This window comes from Epinephelus lanceolatus, chromosome 10 (assembly GCF_041903045.1).
Source record: "Epinephelus lanceolatus isolate andai-2023 chromosome 10, ASM4190304v1, whole genome shotgun sequence".
Taxonomy (NCBI): domain Eukaryota; kingdom Metazoa; phylum Chordata; class Actinopteri; order Perciformes; family Serranidae; genus Epinephelus; species Epinephelus lanceolatus.
The window spans coordinates 14,311,326-14,332,638 of record NC_135743.1 but is presented as its reverse complement, the minus strand read 5'-3'; the positions used below and the strand labels follow the sequence as shown (position 1 = coordinate 14,332,638).

At 39.2% G+C, this 21,313-nt stretch overlaps 1 protein-coding gene across 5 annotated transcripts in view; it reads right to left on the bottom strand.

Moving 5' to 3' along the window:
• kcnj14 (potassium inwardly rectifying channel subfamily J member 14) overlaps nt 1–21,313 on the bottom strand; it is a 46,815-nt gene that overhangs the window by 4,899 nt on the left and 20,603 nt on the right. The window contains exons 1-5 of one of the 5 annotated variants that reach the window (XM_078171597.1): nt 14,736–14,863; nt 4,113–4,282; nt 3,125–3,894; nt 2,956–2,996; nt 737–2,579 (exon numbers count right to left, since the gene is read on the bottom strand). In XM_078171597.1, coding sequence (XP_078027723.1) covers nt 737–1,786 — 1,050 coding nt within the window. In that variant the 5' untranslated portion in view covers nt 1,787–2,579; nt 2,956–2,996; nt 3,125–3,894; nt 4,113–4,282; nt 14,736–14,863. Of the gene's footprint in view, nt 1–736; nt 3,895–4,112; nt 4,283–14,735; nt 14,864–21,313 lie in introns of those variants that run through there. The other 4 variants (XM_078171593.1, XM_078171596.1, XM_078171595.1 and 1 more) reach the window with 4 other exon arrangements.

Here is a 21,313-nt window from a genome sequence, read left to right as displayed (position 1 = left end):
TCACCCATGCATAGGCTTACGACAGACCCAACCCGTTCTATGGAACAATATCCAGTCCCAGCATTTAGAATTGTATTTCTTTGATCCTCGCAAACATAATCCCATCTGCCCAGGCTGAACTTTGATATGGTCATGATATTAAGAGAGATCAAATTGTCAATCCTGTAGCCCCAATGTTCCACAGATTTTGACCCTCCGGACAACCCTGGCAGCATACACACACATATATACACAAACAGCACTGATGATGACAAAACATTCACAAAACATGTTTAAAACTACCCATTTCAGGCCAGACAGTAAGGTAAACATAAGCATACATACAGTACAATAAGCTAACCCACATCCAGCACACATAAGGGAAATTGAGATGACGAAGGACAATGGTTCTCCGTTAAAGAACTGTGGGCAAGTTAATCCATGGTAAATCTTCCTAACCCCTGAGGGAAAATAAAACAAGCTCTCATTAACTACGGTCCACAGGATACAGGCCAGATGGTCTCAGCACTCTCTCTTTCCCTCTACTGCAACCTTTTTTCTTCTACCCATATCTTTCACAGTAGCAACCTCTATTTTTTGCTGCAACTGTTTGCCTTACCTGTTTGTTTTCTCTATCTCCAATTTACCTCTTTGACCTGTTTCTCAAAAACAGAAAGGCTTTTCTATTTTATCACTGCCAAACTTTGACCCGTTTCTTTTTTTATCATCATACCATCATCCATCTCCCTCCACTTACCTTCAGTAGCTGTGCTCGAACATGTGCCTCTACCAGGTGGCTCTTGCGTAGGTTTCCGACCCTCCACATCATGCAGAGTTTCCCATCCCTCAGCGCCACCACAGCTGTGTCAGAGAACACCAGTGTCTCGTTGCGCTTCTTGGGCTTGGCAATCTTTGCCATAACTGCCCCGATGATGAAGGCGTCAATAATGCAGCCCACAATGCACTGCAAAACGACCGCCACCACCGCCAGGGGACATTCTTCGGTCACGCTTCTGAAACCGTAACCGATAGATGTCTGCGTCTCCAAGGAGAATAGAAAGGCCGCCATGAAGCTGTTCACCTGAAGGAAGCACGGCTCCTCAACCACTGCCTCTCTATCAGACTCTCCTCCAGACCCCGCCTCCCCGGAACCTGGAGAGGAACCCGAGCTGGGGGTGAGCCGAATGGAGAGGTCCCCATGCAAGGAGGCAATGAGCCAGAAGGCAAATCCAAAGAGCAGCCAGGAGAGAAGGAAGGAGAGGGTGAAGATGACCAGCATCCAGCGCCAGCGGATGTCCACACAGGTGGTGAAGAGGTCGCTAAGGTAGCGCTGGCCCCTCTCGCTCATGTTGACGAAGGTGACGTTGCAGCGTCCGTCCTTGCCCACAAAGCGCTGACGGGGCCGGCGGCTTGAGCGCCTGGTGCGCCGGCGGTTGGTAGTGACGGGGGAAGAGAGTGATTCCTGGTCCGAGGATGAATGGCCTTTTCCTCTTCCTCCTACACTACTGCCTCTTAGCCCTGAGCACATTCCTCCTGCTCTCACCCCGCCTTCTCCTGCGTCTCCCCCAACTGACTCTCCAATGGCACTCTGCCTCCGTGCATTGTTGGTGTTGCTCTGGAGAGGTAGAGGTTTGCCATTCAGGGCATGGGTCGGGGAGGGGCTGGTTGGGGTCCCTGACCCCGTTGGACTCCCCCCTGCCCTAGCCGTATCTGCAGCACTCTGTGCCAGCCTCATGACCTCCTCCTCCTCAACTGGCCCATCCACCACAGCACTGAAGCGGCGTTTCACACGTGCCGCTCCCATCATGTACTAAAAAGTCCCCTCTCTCTAATGGTGCACAGTATTTCCGTATTCCTCAAAGAGACTTGATTTGATTGTTGATGTGGCAATTAAGCACCTTTGCACAGTCAAATAACTGTGTGGTGCTAACAAAGTCAGTCTTTCAGTCGTTCTTAATGAAGAGATAATTGCAAGTCCATAGTGGCCAAAGTTAACCAGAGGATAATTCCCTCCAAGGCCACTGATCAGTCACTTACTTCCTTCAACTTGAAATGATGTCTCCCAATAGAGTCTATCATTCCAGTGAAACAGAGTGGGATTTCTTGAAGTAGGTCCACAGGTGCGTTCATCAACAACCACTGTCCTTAAAGCATACTCACTGAGTGAGGTGAGCTGAAAAAAACGGATGTCAGTAGTAGCCCAAGGAGTCTATTTGTGTTAATTTGCAAGAATTCTTCTGACAAGGAGCGGTAGGGCTGGAATGAGCTCAACAGACATTGCAAAAACATGCAGGATTGGCTCTGTTCAATTCTAAACAATAAAAGGAGAGGTCTCGAGCAGGCATTGAATGATAAAACCTACACAATGATGGAGAAGTAGCATGGAGATGGAAACATGTAAAAGCTAAACAGTTCACTACAGGGTTTCCTCTAAAATATATTGTGACAAGATGCAGCCAGACAAGGACAAACAAATGCGCTTAATTAACTTAAAACATGACAATATGATAAAAACATTCCCGACATGCAGTCAAAAAAGTAAAAAAAAACAAAAAACATGCCAATTCTTACGATCAAAGTGCTCTTCAGTTTCACAACCCCTTGGTATGGGCATGGGGAAACAAAGAGTACAGTACTTTCAGTGTATCAAACGCCTCCTGTCATTACTTGTCATTCCTAATTCTGTGCCAATATGACTTACATAAAGCATTGAATACAGCACACACCATTAAGTGTTAAACTGCAGTTGTCAAGGAACTGTTGCCTTTGCCCAATAAGAGGGTCCCAACTGAAAGAACCATGTTTTGTTTGCCATTTCCTGTTCAATCATGTCACTGCTTTGACAATTTCATATTTTATTTCCAAGGGTCTGCACATCTGTTTGATGGCCATTGTCAAGTAATCAGTAGTATTGATCTGAACTACATGGCTGTTAGCAATCACCTTCAACAGTTTAGCCTCTCAGAGCAGACATACCTCATTACAGCTCAGCATTACGGCTGAGAAAGCTCCTACGCCTGACAAAAGATAAAAAGAAAGGAAGAAAACAACAAAGAGAGTTTACTTTGATCTATCTCCAACACTGATTTCTTTTAGCTTTAAGTGGAAGATTTACATGATGGGAAAAGGTAAGTACACAGGTCACCTGGGAAAGTTTTCTATGTATTCCTGGACGTCAGATGCCAAAGTAGATAGATCAATGGGAAAGGAGCTGAAAAGTGCTGAGAATTAAGTGGCTGAGAGTGTAACTGGGTTTGTGGATCGGGGTCTCTTACTCATCATCTGTGTTTGAACCAGATCACAAAAGGCTACCTGAACAACAGAGAGAGTTTCCACAAACAGAACAAAAGATTATCATATGAAGATGCAATGCCAATAAAAAACATGCAAAAAAATGACAAAATTTTAAATAAAGCAAAAAAGAAATGTGCAAGTATATGTGGGAATGAAAGGTATGCTGGTAGAGTCAGTATTTACCTTGTCCATACATTTTCCGAGAACTCTGAATTCTGAATGCTGACAAGAATACAGAGTATCCATATCCTCTTTGAAACAGTAGACACAATCAAACCCTGCACTCTGGTGAGTACAAAGAGGACTGAAAAACAACAGACAAGAGCTACTGCTATGACTGTACAAGTATAGAAGAAGCCATTTCATTCACCCAGTAACAGCAGGGTTGACAAAAGTCTACAACAAATGGAAATGGGGAAAGAGATCCCTCCTGAAGTGTGACGTGACGTAAGGGTTCATCTTTGCTTATATGCTGACCTCCTGTTATGACACATGTTCAGTAAAAGCACTGAGCTTTTGGGGGAAAGTTAAAGGGTCTACCAGCTTTTCAGTTCTCTTTACTGAGATGTTGGTTGTCTGTTTTGGATCCTTTAGGACCTTCTTGTTTTACACACTGCCAGTCTTGAAAAGAAATAAGAACAAACAAAAAGAGAATGGTAAGGTATACAGTACAAAACTGCTGAAACAGATGCTTCAATGATCATCTTGTTGACTCTTCTTGTCTCAAAAGAAACCGTTCTCTTTTAAAATCATTGCATATATTTACATTTCATAGCAATTCAAATCTTTTGTGTGCTTAATATGATACATTTCTAAATGTAAGGTGATCAGAAACCTACCGTTTGAGGTGTACGTCTTACGTTTCTCTCATGCAGTCCTTGAGTTGTTGATGATTTTATGAGTCAAATATTGTGGAGGTTTTCCTTTAGACAGTCTTAACTTGAAGACCAAACTCTGTCACAACAAAAGGGGAAATCTTCATCCAGATGTACCTGGGAAATAATGATTCCTGTGAATCGAAACAGAGAGAAAGAATTTAGTTATTTTTTTATTTGTATCCTCTGAAAATCATTTCTGTACCTTTGAAAAACAAATACAAGTTCGCAATGGCTGCGACCTTGAATGCGCATGTATCCCCACGTTCATGCATTCATAAACACGACCTCAGAAACACTGAAACATTGCTACACCCCCTTTTAACTAATTAACATGAACACAAACACTTGACCTCCATGCCAAAAAACAAGCCTCCTAGGACAAAATCTGTACCTGCCAAAGGGTGGGGACCAACCAACCAATCTGCTGGTCACAGCTTAACAATCAGTATCTGAATAAACACAATTGTAATTCTAAATATGTCACAGGGAGTATAAGAATATGCTTTCTGAAGTGCAGCTGATATTCGTCAGAACATATTTCTATGTACTGGTGGATATAGAGCTCTATAGGGAGGAATGGTGAGTTACAGAAAAGGACTATACTACAGGGCCCTCAATTTGGGTCAGAAAAACCAAATGGTACAGGGTGAGTAATCTTTGATAAATAAGCAATAGTGGATTAAAGCCAATAGACTGGAAGAATTGGAGGGGATTTTCTTGGGCAAAGGTTGAGACTGGGATTGTAGCTCAGATGAAGAGCTGAGATAAAGCTAGACTGTGGGTTGGCTGGGGGTGAAGAGGTAGTGTGTCTTGCTGTGGAGATGGTGATATGCTGTGGATTACAGCTGCGCTCGTTACTTTGGTAATCTCACCCGTGGTTTTGCTAATCCCCTGAGGAGTTACGTAAGAGTCATACCATGATAGAAGGTGGCAAGAATCTTTATAAACACACACAGGTAGGATGGCATTCACAGGGTTTTGGGATTGCATGGGCAAAAGCAGTTGATGGCACTGAATCTAACATATATAACCCACTACAAATTATGCAGACTTGTAAATATAGATTTCACTTTGTGTCATTCATAACAGATCACAAGAATCTGAGACATAACATGTTCCACGTGAATGAATACATAAACAATGTAGTGCATTGTTTTGGCCAGTGTAATTAACATACAGTCTGCTGCATAATTGTCCCTTGATGTGGTGGACCATCATGCATAAATGGTGTTATACACTGCTGGCCGAGAGGGAAAATGACTGATTTCATGCATTAAACTGCTATAAAACTTCATAAAAGTCTTCTTTGTCTGACCCATCTCTTATTCTCTTTCACTGTGCAAATATCATAAAGTAGACAAGAATGCATGCCAGTCCAGGATTTAATAAGTTCAACCAAAATGCATTAAAATAATAAGTTAAGGCTAACAACGCTAAATTTAGTAAAACTGGTGAAATTTTACCAAGGTAGTTCATTAACCAGATACGAAAATGTAAATATTAGAACTGGACTTAAACCATATCATGTGGCAGAGTCCTGCACGGGTCCAGTTTTCAAGACCTGCACCCAAACCAGAACCGTGATGTGCATTGGGCCCTGATCATACAGAAAGTGTTTTAGCAGCTGGAGGCGCTTTTTGGTAACTGTTTGTAATGAGAATGAAGCTTTTTTCCTCGCGGTTCTGTGTAATGCACCTTGCGTTTCTGTGCTCTAGGCACCCGGGATTTTTGCCAGAGTGACCTGAACTCCTCGAGTTAAAAACACTTAAACTCAGAGTGGAAAAGCCCCCCAAGTCATCTCGGCTTTTCTCCCTCCCATTGTCCAATGGGATGATTTGAGAGGTGGGCCTTCTGTGGTGGTCACAACAACAAATTTACAGGGTTGGTAAACAATGGAGGAGAAACTGGTGGTAGTGGTTGCTGGATTACCATAAAATATGCCTGGAAACAGCCAGCGAGACAAAGCTCCTGGCCCAACTGGTGGTACTCCCTGTGATCCACCCTCTTTTTTAGGGTCTCATGTACCCACACAGATCTCCATTTCCCTGTGCTCAACAAACTATTTGCTGACAGCCTCTCACCCTCAACCAGAGCTATAGCAAGTACCCTCTGCCTCAACATTTTAGTAACAAGCTATTTATTACTGTGAAAAAACTGTGAAATAAAATTAATAAATTCACGGTAGATCATTTAGATCATAAAGTGACATTTCATACACGCAAAACTTTGATGATATATGTTAAAACAAAGGTAATTCAGGAAATACAATCTTAATAACTAATTTTTATTATTCTCATAATATTGAGCAGCACATCTCAACCGTGAACGTGCCTGTTGGTAACGTGCCTGATTGTTTTGTTTTGTTATAATTAGGCACAATATAAATAAAAAGTGACTTGACTTTGACTTGACTGATTGCAGCAGCTCTTATATTCCAGCTGGCACAGAAGATGGAGCCGACACTCAAAGTCAGCAGTCAGCAGATTTAAACCAGCATCTTATTCTATTCACCCCAAACTTACCCCAGACATAACATTAGGACAAAAAAAACACCTGCGAATCATCTTTTTCTGCAGGTCACTTGCTGGGTATCTGATGCAGGACTCTACCATGTACAGTAGCATTTTAAGTCTTTAATTTCCACAAAATAATAAAGGCAGACTTTCCCAGACTGATGCTGCTCAGTTTCTAGGTGATGAACAAAATGTGTGAGGAGGCAGTCCTGACCTTGAGGCCTGTACTGTAGCTCCTGCCAACACTACCAAATGAACACGCTCTCAGGTCTGCTATCTCTGTGATTGGGTTGAGGTGTCACCAGACAACTGACGACAGTAGCTGGAAGAGGTGATGAGGGAAGTGCATGTGTGTGTGTGTGTGTGTGTGTGTGTGTTTGTGTGTGTGAGTGTATACAAGCAGTGTGAGGGTACATGTGTTCTTGTGTTGCCTAACCTTATCCTGGTGAGGTGGCAAGTGTCTCAAATAACTTCTCATATAAGAACATGCAGGGTGTCTGGGAAAACTGTGCATGTGAAGTTATTGCTTCACACCCTCAGGACCCCGCAGAGCAGCATCGGATCTGCAGTCCTACCTTATATGATAAAGGCTGAAATATGTGATAGGCCCTGTAATATTTGTGTGTCCTTTAACCAACTCTTTTACAGCAAACTTCAGCCTCTGATACTCGGCAGTCCTACAAGTAAAATGCTAGTCTGATTGGTTAGAGTTCAGCAAGCTAATGCAATGACATACAGGTTTTTGTTGTATCTGTGTGAAGAGTTTTGAGTGCAGAAAAGTGGATAGTAGTTCACTGAACTGGACATATTTTATATGTGATTTACAATAAATTTGCCATATTGGACTTCTCATTGATATTCACAACTAACAAGTATAAATACTTTTGTGTATGACTGTCTAAGTAATTTTTGAAGCAAAAAATAAATGTTCTCGAGTTCCATCTTCTTAAATGTGAGAATTTACTATTTTTCCTTGTCTTACATTTTGGACTGCTGGTCATAGAAAACAAGAAATTTGTTGACATCACCTTGAACTTTAGGAAATTGTGACAACTGATTTTCATTTTTTGATGCTTTACAGACCTAACAATCAATCTGCAGTGCAGGTTAATTGATAATGAAAATATTAAGTAGCAGCTCTGAAACCTCTAGGTTTTGTAACACTGCCTGGATGCTAACTGATGACACATGATAATATACTTAGACGATAAACTACACGTCTTGACCTGGGACCCTGTTAATGTCATATTGTTATTGTTTTTATTTTTATAACTACTTACTTAAGGACTATTGGGGGCCAGATCAAAAGTTGGTAGACATAAGAAGTTAAAATTAGTGGTATTTTAAGTGCCCCTTCACTCTTGTATATTTTATACCCACAAAATATCATAATCATAATTAACTCCACTAATTTCTACTTGATAACGTAGGATAATTTTATTTTTAGGGTATTTTTGAGATAATGATATTCTTGATGATACAACAAAATAATAAAAAAATATCGTATTATTAATTTCAACAGCTTACAATTGCAACAAATTAAGTAAATTATTAAAAAAAATTGTACATAAGCTAACCTCTTAACCTCTGTCATCTTCTGTCACATCACACACACATTGCACATGCACAAACCTTCATTTATTTTGACAGGCTGTTATGTTTCAATGGCTGTCACACATTCACATTAAGTTTTGTGTGGAGCTTTACATAGGCCTACATTATGACAGACTAACAACAAAATGACCTTGTTATGCCAATATCCGTGTGATAGGAGAGGGAGACGCTGTGCTGCTGCCAGCTGAATGACCCTAAAAGGGTCTAAAAAGTGTGGGGCTGTTAAGAAAACATTCAGAGCTTTAGTCCCAGACACCACTGATTCCTCCTCACTACTGAACTTGCTCATTATGAAGTAGGGTTGCAGTGATATACAGGTGTCAAGATATACTGTGATGTAAGAGTTCAAGGTTATCATGCCATGTACATTTGCTTATCTATGATATTGGGTAGAAAAAGCAACTGGACAAAGAATCTGCCCTTTATTTTAGTTATTTTCTAAGGGCAGAATTTTTACACATACTTTCACTGACAAAATGATTTCAAGTTTTAATTTCAGTACTAAAAATGTTTGTTTAATTAACAATCAGTTTTCATTCCTTTAACGGTCATTCTGACTGATAATATAAATTCTGTAATACAGTGAAACCAGGATATTTTCTGAGACTGTTATCGTACTGTGAAATTCTACACCTTTGCACCCCTAAGCTGGTAGCAATTTGCTTTCTGTCATGCTTGTTGTTGCTACATCATTATATCAACAAGTCAGAATACTGCCACTACCACAATATGATTTAACCATATTAAAATGATACCGGTATTATCATAAACAATATGATTTGGCACACACCTAATCGTCAGCATAAACCAAAATCCTATAGGAAAATGTTATGCAGTGCATGTAATTCCTCTTCCTCATTAATGTTTAGTCTTCAAACAGCAGACAATGATTCTATAGCAGATGCAAATACAGCACTGACTGGGCAGCACTCATTGGCTGAACGTCAACCCAACAACTGCTGAAAACAAAACAGTTTATGTGTTTTATCATTCAGGGCTGTGGATTATTTTAAAAGAGAGACTGATGTTTAAACAAAACTGTCCACTAGCAGCTGTAAGGGGTGCATAGACAAAGTTTCTGAAGCTAGTCTAACTGTATTACAGCTCTTACTGGTTTGAATTAGCCTCCAAAAAATGTACAGCAAACACACCACATTAATCCACTTTCACCACCGATCATTTTTCATTGTAGGTCTCTCACCTGGGGATGGAACGATAGACCATTTTATGTCAGATTGCAATGAAAAAAAAAATACAGTAAGTTGAACGCGGTAAATTTCCATTATCGGGATAATCGTGAATATCGTGTCCAGCAGCACCCAAGGAGACTGCTGAGCAACCAACAGTAAAATACACTCTGCAAAAACAGACTGCATACACACCGACCTCAAAAGAGCTCAATCAAACATTGGCAATTTTAGATATGATTCCATTTCAAATAGTTAAAAAAATTAAATTTTATTTTCATTTATTGTGTTTACTTGTTATGTGTAGGACTACAGCTAGAAATAAATTAGTCTTTCGCTAACCATGTTTTCATTTCTTGGAAAAGATTAATGTCATTGCACACTGTCCTTTTATAAATCAAATAAACTAAACTAAACTAAAAGTGATTCCAGTGTATTTTAGTGTCATTTTAAGCGTACTCTTTTAATTATTGGGATGATAACGTGAATCTCAACTGTTTTGGCCAGGATAATCATGACATGAAATTTTCCCATCGTCCTTTGCCTACTATCACCATGTATACTCTCTCTCTGTGGCACCTCCCCTGTCCTCTTTCTACCCAGATTATGTGACCATATTAAGGTGTTATCTGGCCAGATTAGATTTGCAGGGAATATGATTTCAGCAGTGTCATTGAAAAAGACACTGAATATGTTCTTGATTTTGTCACTCTTCTTGCCTCCTGTGTCACATGTAATCTGTCCTATTTCCTGTTCTTTTGTTTTAAAATCAACAGTTTAAGTAAAACGTTCAGAAGATGATTTTGCTTTATGGCATATGGCAAGTATCATTATTTTGGGTTGCGTATTTTTATGATGGGGAGTTTAATCAACACAGTGCACAACATGGAGCCCTCTAAAGTGACCCTCTGTATTGTGATGCCACAATGCAAATGTGGAGATATCAATACTTGCTATTGACTGTGGGAGTTAGAAACCAGGACACAGGCTGGATCTCTCTCAGTGTCACATGGCTCTCTGTCTCAAGCCCATATTTTCTACATCTCTTTCATATTAAACCCAATTATTGTATAAACTTCACCCCACAAGGCAGATTTTAATAATGTTTAATATGCACAAATGGGCTACTGCGATAGCTATCTTGGCCGTGCTTATCAAACAAACGCCCAGAGACATTTTACTGATAGTCTATCTGATCAATACAGTTCTAGTGAAGTGCTGATCTGGTGGCATCATTCATACGACGCAGCAGCTGATGGTTGCAGGCAGTGCCAGAGTAGAAGCAGTAATGGATGTTACATCATAACTTAATATTAGGTGACATTTCCCTGATGATGTTGCTTAATATTTCAAACACATGCACGTTAAGTTATCTTTAAAAAGTTTAAAGTTCAAAGGACCACAATGGTTGTTCTGCATATTTAATCTCATTTACTTAGAACTGCATACAGATTTGGACAGTTTTACCACTTCAGTCAGCCACTGGTTTCAGATTAATGTAGAATAGGAGCTGATTTAAGATAAGTAATCCACTACTTTTAATTTAAGTGTTTTGTTCAAGTGTGTTGGTAAGCAGTCTTAATTATTAGGGTCGAGAAAAAATCAGTACAGTATAGTGTTGCAATACTTTGCATGGCAATATTGTATTGATACTAAAATGCCAAGTATCAATATTTTATCATATAAATTATAAATGTTGCAAATACAAATTAAGCTTTTGGTAGCCTACTACGATAAAACAAAGTCAGTTACCTTTTCAGTCCACAAGATACACATTACTGCAATAAAAATGATTGAAGCAATATTAACAGACTAAAACTCTGTCTTTTAGATAAAAACAGATGCTGACAAAGTTTTTCTTTAATTTGCATTTGAAGAAAGGTAATGTATCGCAATTTATGTAATTGCAAAACTCAGCATATCGCAAAACATTTAAAATCGCAATAATATTGTATAATGACCAAAGTATTGTCATAATATCGTACCGGGGACCTCCGGTGAATCCCACCCCTATTAATTATAATTATTTCAAAACTATAGATGAATTGGAAAAGTATATGAAGACACAAAGACCATTAACATTTTGAATACAATGTCCAAGTTACATCTGTGTCTCATGTTTGGTTACAGTTGATTAGTTAGTTCACATGCAAAATAACCACTGATATATGAGTTACTCACCCATGTTACACTGAATTTGTGAAGAAAACTTTTTTTGCCTTCATAGTGCAAGAGGAATCCAGAAATGGTATAAAGTCTTGGTGAACGGAAACACATTCAATAGAAGCGAAACTACATTAAAACATCTGTTTACAAACTCACACAACTCCTGCAGTATAATCCAAGTCTCATATATCCAGTCGTACACTCAGTGCTTCCCAAACACATGCAATTTCACTAAAACTGTAATATTTAAAACACTTCTTCATAAAAAAGTCTCACTCACCAACTAGTAGCGTGCCTGGACAAGCACATGTGTTGGAACTGTGGTCAATAAAATGCTGAGCAGAGTTCAAATGCACACATCCAGGCGTGTGAAAATACATGTTTGGTAAGTACTGCGCATACAACTGGATAAATGAGACTTCAATTATAAAGCACGAGTGGTGAGAGAATATACGAACAGATGTTTTAATGCAGTTTTTCATCACTAATTTTCTTAGTTTTTGGATTCTTTGTTTACCATGGAGGCATGCAAGAAAATCAAAGTTTTTCCTCACGAATTAACATAGCACAGGGCGAGTAACTGACATATAAATAGACTTTTTGTGGGTGAAATATTCCTTTAAATACTGTGAGCTCTGAGCTAGACAATCCTTTGGAATTCACTGATGAACAAAACACACACACACACACACACACACACACACACACAGTGAAAACATCTGACAATAAGCACAAGTGTGGAGTCATCTTGGCACCGGGCCTTATTCCATCTAATTGAAACTTTTCCGCTGCCGTCCCTCCATCAGCTGTGTGCGGTGATCGAGGTCATTGTGTGATGACGACCAAATGTTAATCTGGGGAGTTAAGATGGTGCAGGTTGCAATGTGCTGGGTATAACGCTGCACAACTCTTTTCTAATTAAGAAAATACTCAGAACAGGGAGAGATATGCAATCAAGAATAATTTGATTATCTAAATTAGACCCATGTTTATTACATCTTACAGCTTTCTCCTTACACCTCAACTATCATTTGTTTTAGAAATATTTGCATTCAGTTATCCTGCCTCCACTAAGTAAATAAATGCATTGTCACAAAGGATTTTTGCCCAGTTGTTATCTTATAGAAATACCTTCTAAGAAAGACAGTGTCAACATTGTGCATGACCACAGAGCTCCACTCTCACCTTGCATTAACAACAATTTCTCTAAGGTTGCATTTTATTACTTAACTGTAACAGCTGTATTAGAGTATACTAAGGAGTTTTCTATTTTTCTAGTTAGTCAGTATTAACTACCAGGAATAAAAAGAATCCATATTCATGGTGTCCCTTGCTACTGCAAGCTGGCCAGTCCCCAGAGATCTCGCCACACCACTGCACAAGTCCACAACATATCATGACTGCATCAGTTGCTTTCACCCAAACTGCCTAAGAATAGTACAACTGATGCTATTTCCAGATACTTCCTTTTGAAATGAAGCACAAACAAGGCATGTAAACAACAGAGTATACTGTGGTGTTAGCATCACATGTACTGTACACTGACCATGATAACAAAAGTACCACAACGCAGGTGATTCCACACATAATAACACGTAAATAGCAAAAAATGCCAAATGTAGAAATCACAGCAGTTACTATAAAAACATCTGGAGAACAAGGAAACACCCATGCTGCACTCAAACTGCAATATATTGTATCACAAAAGGACATACTATACAACACTGTCATTATTTACCCCACCTCTTTTCAAAATCTTAAATTAAACTGGCTTGACTGAAAAATTAAAAAAGAAGTACAGCTCTTTGCACTGAGCAATACCTTAATATGTTTAAGTCTTCTTCTGGAGTAAAAAAGACTAACCAGACTAAAACAAAGACTAAAGGGGCATGATGTTTGAGGGAAGTATGCGTTTACCAAGCAGGGAGGGTCTTCCAAAATATGCTGTCGAGTCATATTATGGGAGGTGTAGGATCCAGGATTTTTTGGGTCTTGACCCATGCTAGGGACCAAAAGCATCTTGGCCGCTGGTTCACTGATTCTGGCCTTGTTATTATTACTATTTATATTTGTCACTGCCATGTTCCCGAAGAAATGGAAGTGCAACACTGAATTTCTGAGTAACATCATTAGCTTTAACATTTATTTGCCAACTGCCTTGAATGCCATGCACTGGGGAAATAACTTACTCTGAGTAATCTCAAAATTATCAACATAAAAACTAGTCTATTGAGTTGACTGAGGCTCGACTGACAAATCTCAGGTCTCACAAAATGGAACCATGAGCACCTTTAATAAGAGAATCAGCCTGAGAAACTGCTGTCATCTTATAATCCTGTACTTTGGTGCGACCTCTTTACCCCATGTGCCTCCCTGAAAAACCTTCAGCAATGTCTTGCCACCTTATTTAAGCTTGTCTGTGTGAACTGTACTGCACATTTTGCAAAGCATCCTTTCAAAATCTAGACACAAGTGCACTGTTTCCAAGCAGTTTGTGTCTGTTTGTCAGAAGCACTTTCTCAGTAAACCTATTTCAAAATACAGCTGTGTTTTCTATCAGTTCACGACTCACAAAACCAAAAAAGGATTAAAGCCTAAATCGTGAGGGCTCTCTGGCCACCTCATCTGCTCAGTGCTCCCTCTGTCACTGCTTCAGTGTTCACTGTCCCCCTAACAGTGACATCTTTGTATTTGTTCTCCATCCTCTACAGTACAACACATATTATAATAGAAACTGCCAGAAGTTAATGCAATACTTTAACTTTCCTAATAAAATGGCTTTAAAACAAACTTATTTCCAAGTCTTATTTAAGGCCAGTAGCTTCTCTACAACCCGAAATTCATTAATACCAGTAGGGATTTCAGCAATGTCACTGATGTGAAATATTTAAAATTGCATCACCTCTGTCTGATGCTTTGAAGATTAACTAAATTAAACGTTGAAACGCAGCAGTTCACCTGCTTTAAATTCCACTGTAAGTTCACAGGTTGCTTTCAGGCGACATAACTGCCACACGACATCGATAAAATAATCATACAATATCACTTTAGAAATGTTAGCAGTGTTTTGACAACTTCCTGCGCAGTTAAATTCAGTCACTTACCGGCTGTTGACATTCTCCTCCCGTTAATTCACGACGTCAGTTTAACGTTCAGCTCCTTCGTTAACTGAATGTAACGGTCGGTTAATTCAAAATAAGAGAAGTGATTCTGAGCACTGCGCGAGCTCTCCCTTCACTGGCGGTCCCGTTAACTGTCCGCGAGCCCTCAGGTGGTGGATGCGCGCGTTCACGTTGCGAAGCCGTCTGTCCCCAATCAAAGACTCCCACGCGCCTCTCTGGACTGCCAGAGTGACCTTGTCACAACATCCTGTCTGATTAATCGATGTTAAATTACAGTTTAGACGTGCGATACACATGGATTATTGATCCTGGATCACTCGTTTAGTTCAATTTAAATTAAAAATAAATAACTAATAAATAAACAGAAAAGATTTAGATGTATCAAAAATGACCATAGTGACTGAATTTAACTGCGCAGGAAGTTGTCAAAACACCGTTTCTGATCTATAAATTGATTTTGTATCATTATTTTATCAATGTCGTGGCAGTTGTGTTGTTTTCTCTGTTAAAGATACAAACAGGAACTCAGTACCCAGTGAGATAAGACAGTGCAACAGCTTTGTTGGTTTTAAATTTGAGATGAACTCATGGCTAAAGTCAACCCAATCATGTCCACATCACACATGAACTCAAACACTTGATCTAACATTATGAAATCTTGTTATATCTTACTGTTGTAGCTGTATTTCTGTTGCTGTCTTTGCGATTAGTTGATGCTGTGTTGTCTTGCTATTGTTATTGCTGAAGCCATTGTGTCATAATTATGTTCCATTTTATAATCGTGTTTTTTTATATATAGCCTCTAAGAGTGTCTTTTAGCAGAGTAATTATTCTCTGTTTCCTGCCCAGGGACTACAGATGAAATGAGTTTATAGCAAACTCTAATTTAATTTTTAATTTAATTTTTTGAAATTTAATTTTATATTCAACCTCACCCTAACCCTAACCCTTTATATATTCAATCCCATTTATCAAAATTCAATTAGTGCAGCTAAGAAGCTGTGCAATGTCCCTGTTAAATAAATAAAATAAAATACTAGCTAATGAGCTAAGTACTAGGCTATGTTTTAATCTGAAAAAGAAAAGAAAATAACTTTAAATATTATTATTATCTTAAATTATATAATTGCTCCCTTATAGATGCTTACTTTTATATACTTGTGAGCAAATCAAAAAATACCTATAAAAAATACTTTCATTAAACTCTTATGTGTGTTGTGCATTTTTAAATGTCAGGCTACAGTTCTGATAGACTGTAACACCAATGATTAAATAAAAAGGTTGGATATGACTGGCAGAAAACCACTACAAAGAAAAATGATTTCATTTGGATTATAAATTATAAATACTGGTGTTAATATTTCATAAAGAGTTTAATGTCTTTCTGTCCGTGTGTGTGTGTATGTGTGTGTGTGTGTGTCAGAGAGAGCCACTGTGAGCCTTATCCAACATAATATGGCCAATAAATGCCAATAAAACTAATCTAAATGTAAATTCGGAGGCCAGACAGACAGAAATAGAGAAAGATAAATTGACAAAGTAACCAGAGACAATGCAGCCAGACTACTGAGTGTGTGTGTGTGTGTGTGTTTGAGAAAGAGCGACAGTGTGTGTTTACTAATACTTAATCTGATTTAATCTCAGTCACAGCGCCCAAGAAGTGACCTATGATGTCATGAGCTTTGTCATTCTATGGAAATAAGGATCAGATTGGAGATGGCCGAGGGCACCGAGTGTCACAGTGCAGCAGCCACAACAATCAGCTGCTTTCAACGACATGTAAACATTCAGATATCAAACCCCCCCCCCCGTGCATGTATGAAACACGAGTGGATAATCTTGATCTGCACCCTCTGTCGTTTTAAATTGCATAAGTGTTTGTGTAAAAACTCTAATTGTAATTGACCCATGGAAAACTGTCCGGGAGGAGGGGGCAGAGACACAGAGTGACGTGGGGAAACATGATGATGTCACACTTTGTGAATGAAGAGAAAGACATGAGGATTAGAAAGAACCAGCCGAATGTTATTAATGAAGAGGAGAAATGATACAAAAACAATCACTCCATGCTCCCCTCTGTTTGAGCTGTATATGACCCATTTTTTATATTTAATTTCTAAAATGATGTAGTTCAGATTACACGTATATAAAGTGAGCTTCTCATCTAGAGCAGGAGCTGATGGTGGATAGCATGACACCTAAGTGAGAGGCTGCCAAGCTACAGACCACTACTCAAGACCAACAAACATTAAAAGCAGGTATTTTGTAATGGAACAGCCGGACATTTCCAGCTGCATTTGTTGCGACTAAACCAGGTATTTTTCAAAACTTAGGGACAATTTCAGCTGTCTTTGGTTAGAAACACCTGTTTTTTTAATTTTTATTTTTTGCTACAGACATCAGAGAATTTCCAATAGCATTTGTGGCAACAGACAGAACTATGTATTTTTAAGTGGACATCTGGATATTTTTAGTTGTATTTGTGACAGCAAAACCAGGTATTTTTACCCAGACATAGGGGGAACTTTCAACCGTGTTTGTGGTAACAAAACCAGGTATTTCTAAAGAGACATAGGGACATTTCCAACTGTATTTGTGGCAATAAAACCAGGTATTTTTAACAAGACATTGGGATATTTCCAGTGTTTGTCGAGACAAAACCAAGTATTTTCTTAACAAGACATCAGCGCATTTCCAGCCATGTTTGTGGCAACAAAACCGGGTATTTTTAACAAGATGTAGGGATATTTCCAGCTGTGTTTGTGGTGACAAAACCAGGTGTATTTAATGAGACATCGGGACATTTCCAACCCTGTTTGCTTCAACAAAACCAGGTATTTTAACATGATGTAAGGACATTTCCAGCTATGTTTGTGGCGGCAAAATAAGGTATTTTCAATGAGATGTAGGGACATTTCCAGCTGTGTTTGTGGGGACAAAACCAGGAATTTCTAATGAGACATAGGGACGTTTCCAGCCATGGTTGTGGTGACAGAACCGGGTGTTTTTAACAAGACGTAGGGACATTTCCAGCCGTGTTTGCCGCAACAAAACCAGGTATTCTTCAGACATTGGAACATTTTCAACCACGCTGGTGGTGACAAAACCAGGTATTTCTAATGAGATGTAGGAACATTTCCAGCCATGTTTCTGCTGACAAAACCAGGTATTTTCTTTACAAGATATGAGGGCATTTCCATCTGTGTTTCTGGTGACAAAACCAGGTGTTTTAAGCCAAAAAGATTTTTTTCTCCTAACCCTAACCAAGTGGTTTTTGTGCCTAAACATAACCACATGTTAACCACAATGTTGTCACAACATGAAATTTAAAGTTAAAATGTAATTAAATGTAAAATTTCAACATACCCACAATATACGGAACAATCAAATTTAACACATGAAACATACAAATTTGACATACAAAACGTACATCTGTGGTTTGCAGAAATGTACAATGCCAACATGTTTTCAGGCAGTTGGGTTGTTACTGTGGTTGCCTTGGTGGCCTTAAGGGGTTTAAAGTGTTGACCATGAGCTGCAACATCCCTGGTTCGAACTCAGTGGGGGACTGTTGTTGCATGTTCCTCGATCTCAAATTCAAATAAGCTGTATAAGCACATTCGCCAGATTTTACATAATTTCCATCTCTCTGACTCTCTCTCTGTTCATCTCTCTACTTTAAACTCTTTAATAAAAGGCATAAAATGCAAAAAAGGAAAAAAAAATCATTTAAAATGTGGTAATCTGTGTTTACTGTGACTGGATGTCCTTGTCTCATGTAAACAGTGTTCAACTTGATTTAAATGTGGTAAACCATCGCAGCCATTGCAGCCTAAAATAAACAAAGAGAAATATGTTCATATGGGACCAAACTTTCCTTTTTACTTGTTTGACTGGAAATGAAGCATAAAACCACCAGCAGCGCTCGTTTCTTACTGCTCAACAGTGAGCCCACATTTCCACTATTTAGCCTCAGTCATGGGCTCCTTTCACAGAGTGGCATTTACAATGAATCATTTAATGTGCTACAGTAATTTGGAAACTTCATATGATGCTTACTTGACTTTGGTTGTTATAATTTAGAGGGAATATCTGCAGCAGGGTGGCAGATTGAGGATGGGGTTTCAGGCCTGTGTGTGCCCTCACTGAAGCATTGCAATAATTAGTCCATTATTATTATTGGATGAGCATGCGGGGATGCAATACTGATCCTGAGCCACCAGTGGGCAGATTGAAACAATTTTTGGCATCCATGGGTGAGCCTGCAATTAAAGATGTAAAGTTAAAGACATGCAAGTTTTCATGGTGATTAGCCTGTCAGAATGCAGATTGACCAGAGGCTACACACCTGGTCTGTAAGGGCCTAATTACAAGCCAAGATTTAAAATCAGCAGCTGTGCAGACACTAAAGGAGCACAGTTTCACACCTTGGGGTGTTTTACGACTTGAGAGATGCTCAACAGAGACGACAAGAGAGAAACAATACCTGCTTGCACATTTAGTTTATTAGAAAAGGTTATAATGGTTTAAAGGTCTCTGACACATGCAACATTTGAGTTTTCTATGAAGTAAAAGTGTGAGTTAAGATTTTAAAGTCTATTTCATTACTTAGAGTCTAAACCTATTCATTGTAAATCATGGAAGTGGGGATTTTTAAACTACCCTGCTCGGCAAGTAAGAGTCTATTTCCCTGCTGGCTGCTGTGATAACGTTCCATGTGCTGCCTGTGAAAGGCTGATCTGATTTCTGCAGATGGAGCAGCAAAGTCAGGCCCAGCGTCCTGTAACAGGTTCCAGATTTTGTCATGGTCACACAAGGTCCAAATCTAATGCTCCGTGATTTCAGGGGTAAGCGCATATTGGTTCAATGTGTGACGTCTGCCCTCTGCAGAATTACTTCAGGGGCCAACACAGAAGACAGATCCCCTGCACTTCAGCGAGGCGTCGAGAGACTTGCACTCACTAAAAATTTGATATCAAGCTCAAAATGTATGCAGGTAACCAGTTCCTCTCAGGTCAGGAATACTGCTGAACCAGTTCAAAGACAAAAAGCCCCCTTTAATGAGATCAAATGTTATATTGTCAAATCATTTATTATTTGGTTTATAGAGTACCAGCAAATAGCAAAAGAAAATCAGCCATCACAAGTTCTCAAAGCCCATGGCGTCATCTTAAAATGTCCTGTTTTGTCCAATCAACAGTTCAAACCCAAGAATATACTCTCTTTACTATCATATAAAACTAAGAAAACCAGAAAACATTTACATTTTAAAGCTGGAAACAGCTCTTTTTTTGTGCCATTTTTGCTTAAAAAATGTGAGAAAAATTGGGCAGTGAATATCAAAATAGAAGATTGTTTTTTTCTGTCTGTCAACTAATTATTTAAATTATCATTCAAACAGACATTTTACTTAAAAGGTCCTGTGTTGGCTTTGGGAGTATATTGGCAAAAATGGAATTTAGTATAATAAGTATGTTTTCTTTAGTGTGTAATCACATGAAAATAAGAATCATTGTGTTTTCGTTACCTTAGAGTGAGTCCTTTATATCTACATAAGGAGTGGATCCTTGTCCTCGGAGTCCATCATGTTTTTACAGTGGCCCAGAGCGGACAAATCAAACACTGGCTCTAGATAAGGACATTTGTGTTTCCGCAGTGGCCACCGTTGTTAGCAGCCCCTTCGCAACCAGCTGAACAGCCTCAGAAAAAACACATATTTTTTGTGTGAAACTGCTTTATTCAGTGTTTTTACCAATTTAAATCATCAGGTCTGTTTGTTTTGAAGAGGAAGAGACCTCTGTGGATAATTCAGCACCTGATACAAACTTCCTGAACAATGAACACTGAAAGAATCCTAACTGGGAGTTCACACCACATGGGAGAACTCAGCTAGCTGCAATCTGCAGTCTTCACCGCTAAATGCCACTAAATCCTACACACTTTTCCTTTAAATCCAACTCAATAGGCAGGTGTAAGCATGTAAATTATGTGTTAAACATACTTGCTTCAAAGCAGTGTATAAAAAAGGAAAGAAGGAATGACTTGAGTTAAATCTGGGTGCATAACCACACTAAATATCACGTTGCATCCACACAAACTCTTGGCTTGGAGGTAGGGAGGGATCAATAACTCATCACAAGTTGTGAATCAGCCTGGTCCAACAACCATTTGTCACACACAAGAAACGTCCGCCCATTTAATCAAGACGACGATACCGAGGACGAAAATGGGTAAGCTAATTAATGAAATGAATGGAGAAAGCAAGGACAGCCAGGAAAGGGTTAGGGAGCTGTTAATGTTTACGTCTCAGGGCGTTTGTCAAACTGTGACTACCCACTGATTGGACATGTTACAGCCCCTTCATTTGGGTGGGCTGCATAAATAGATGAAGATATACAGAATAACAAAGACTGTTGTTTCAAGGGAGTGCGAGTGTGATCTCAAGCTCCATTTTGTTTTTACATGCTCAACCTCTTGTGAACTCCCAGTAGCACAAAGACACCTCAGGGACGCTTTGGCCTCGTGATATCCTCACTGTCAAGGTGCAGAAACCACAGAAT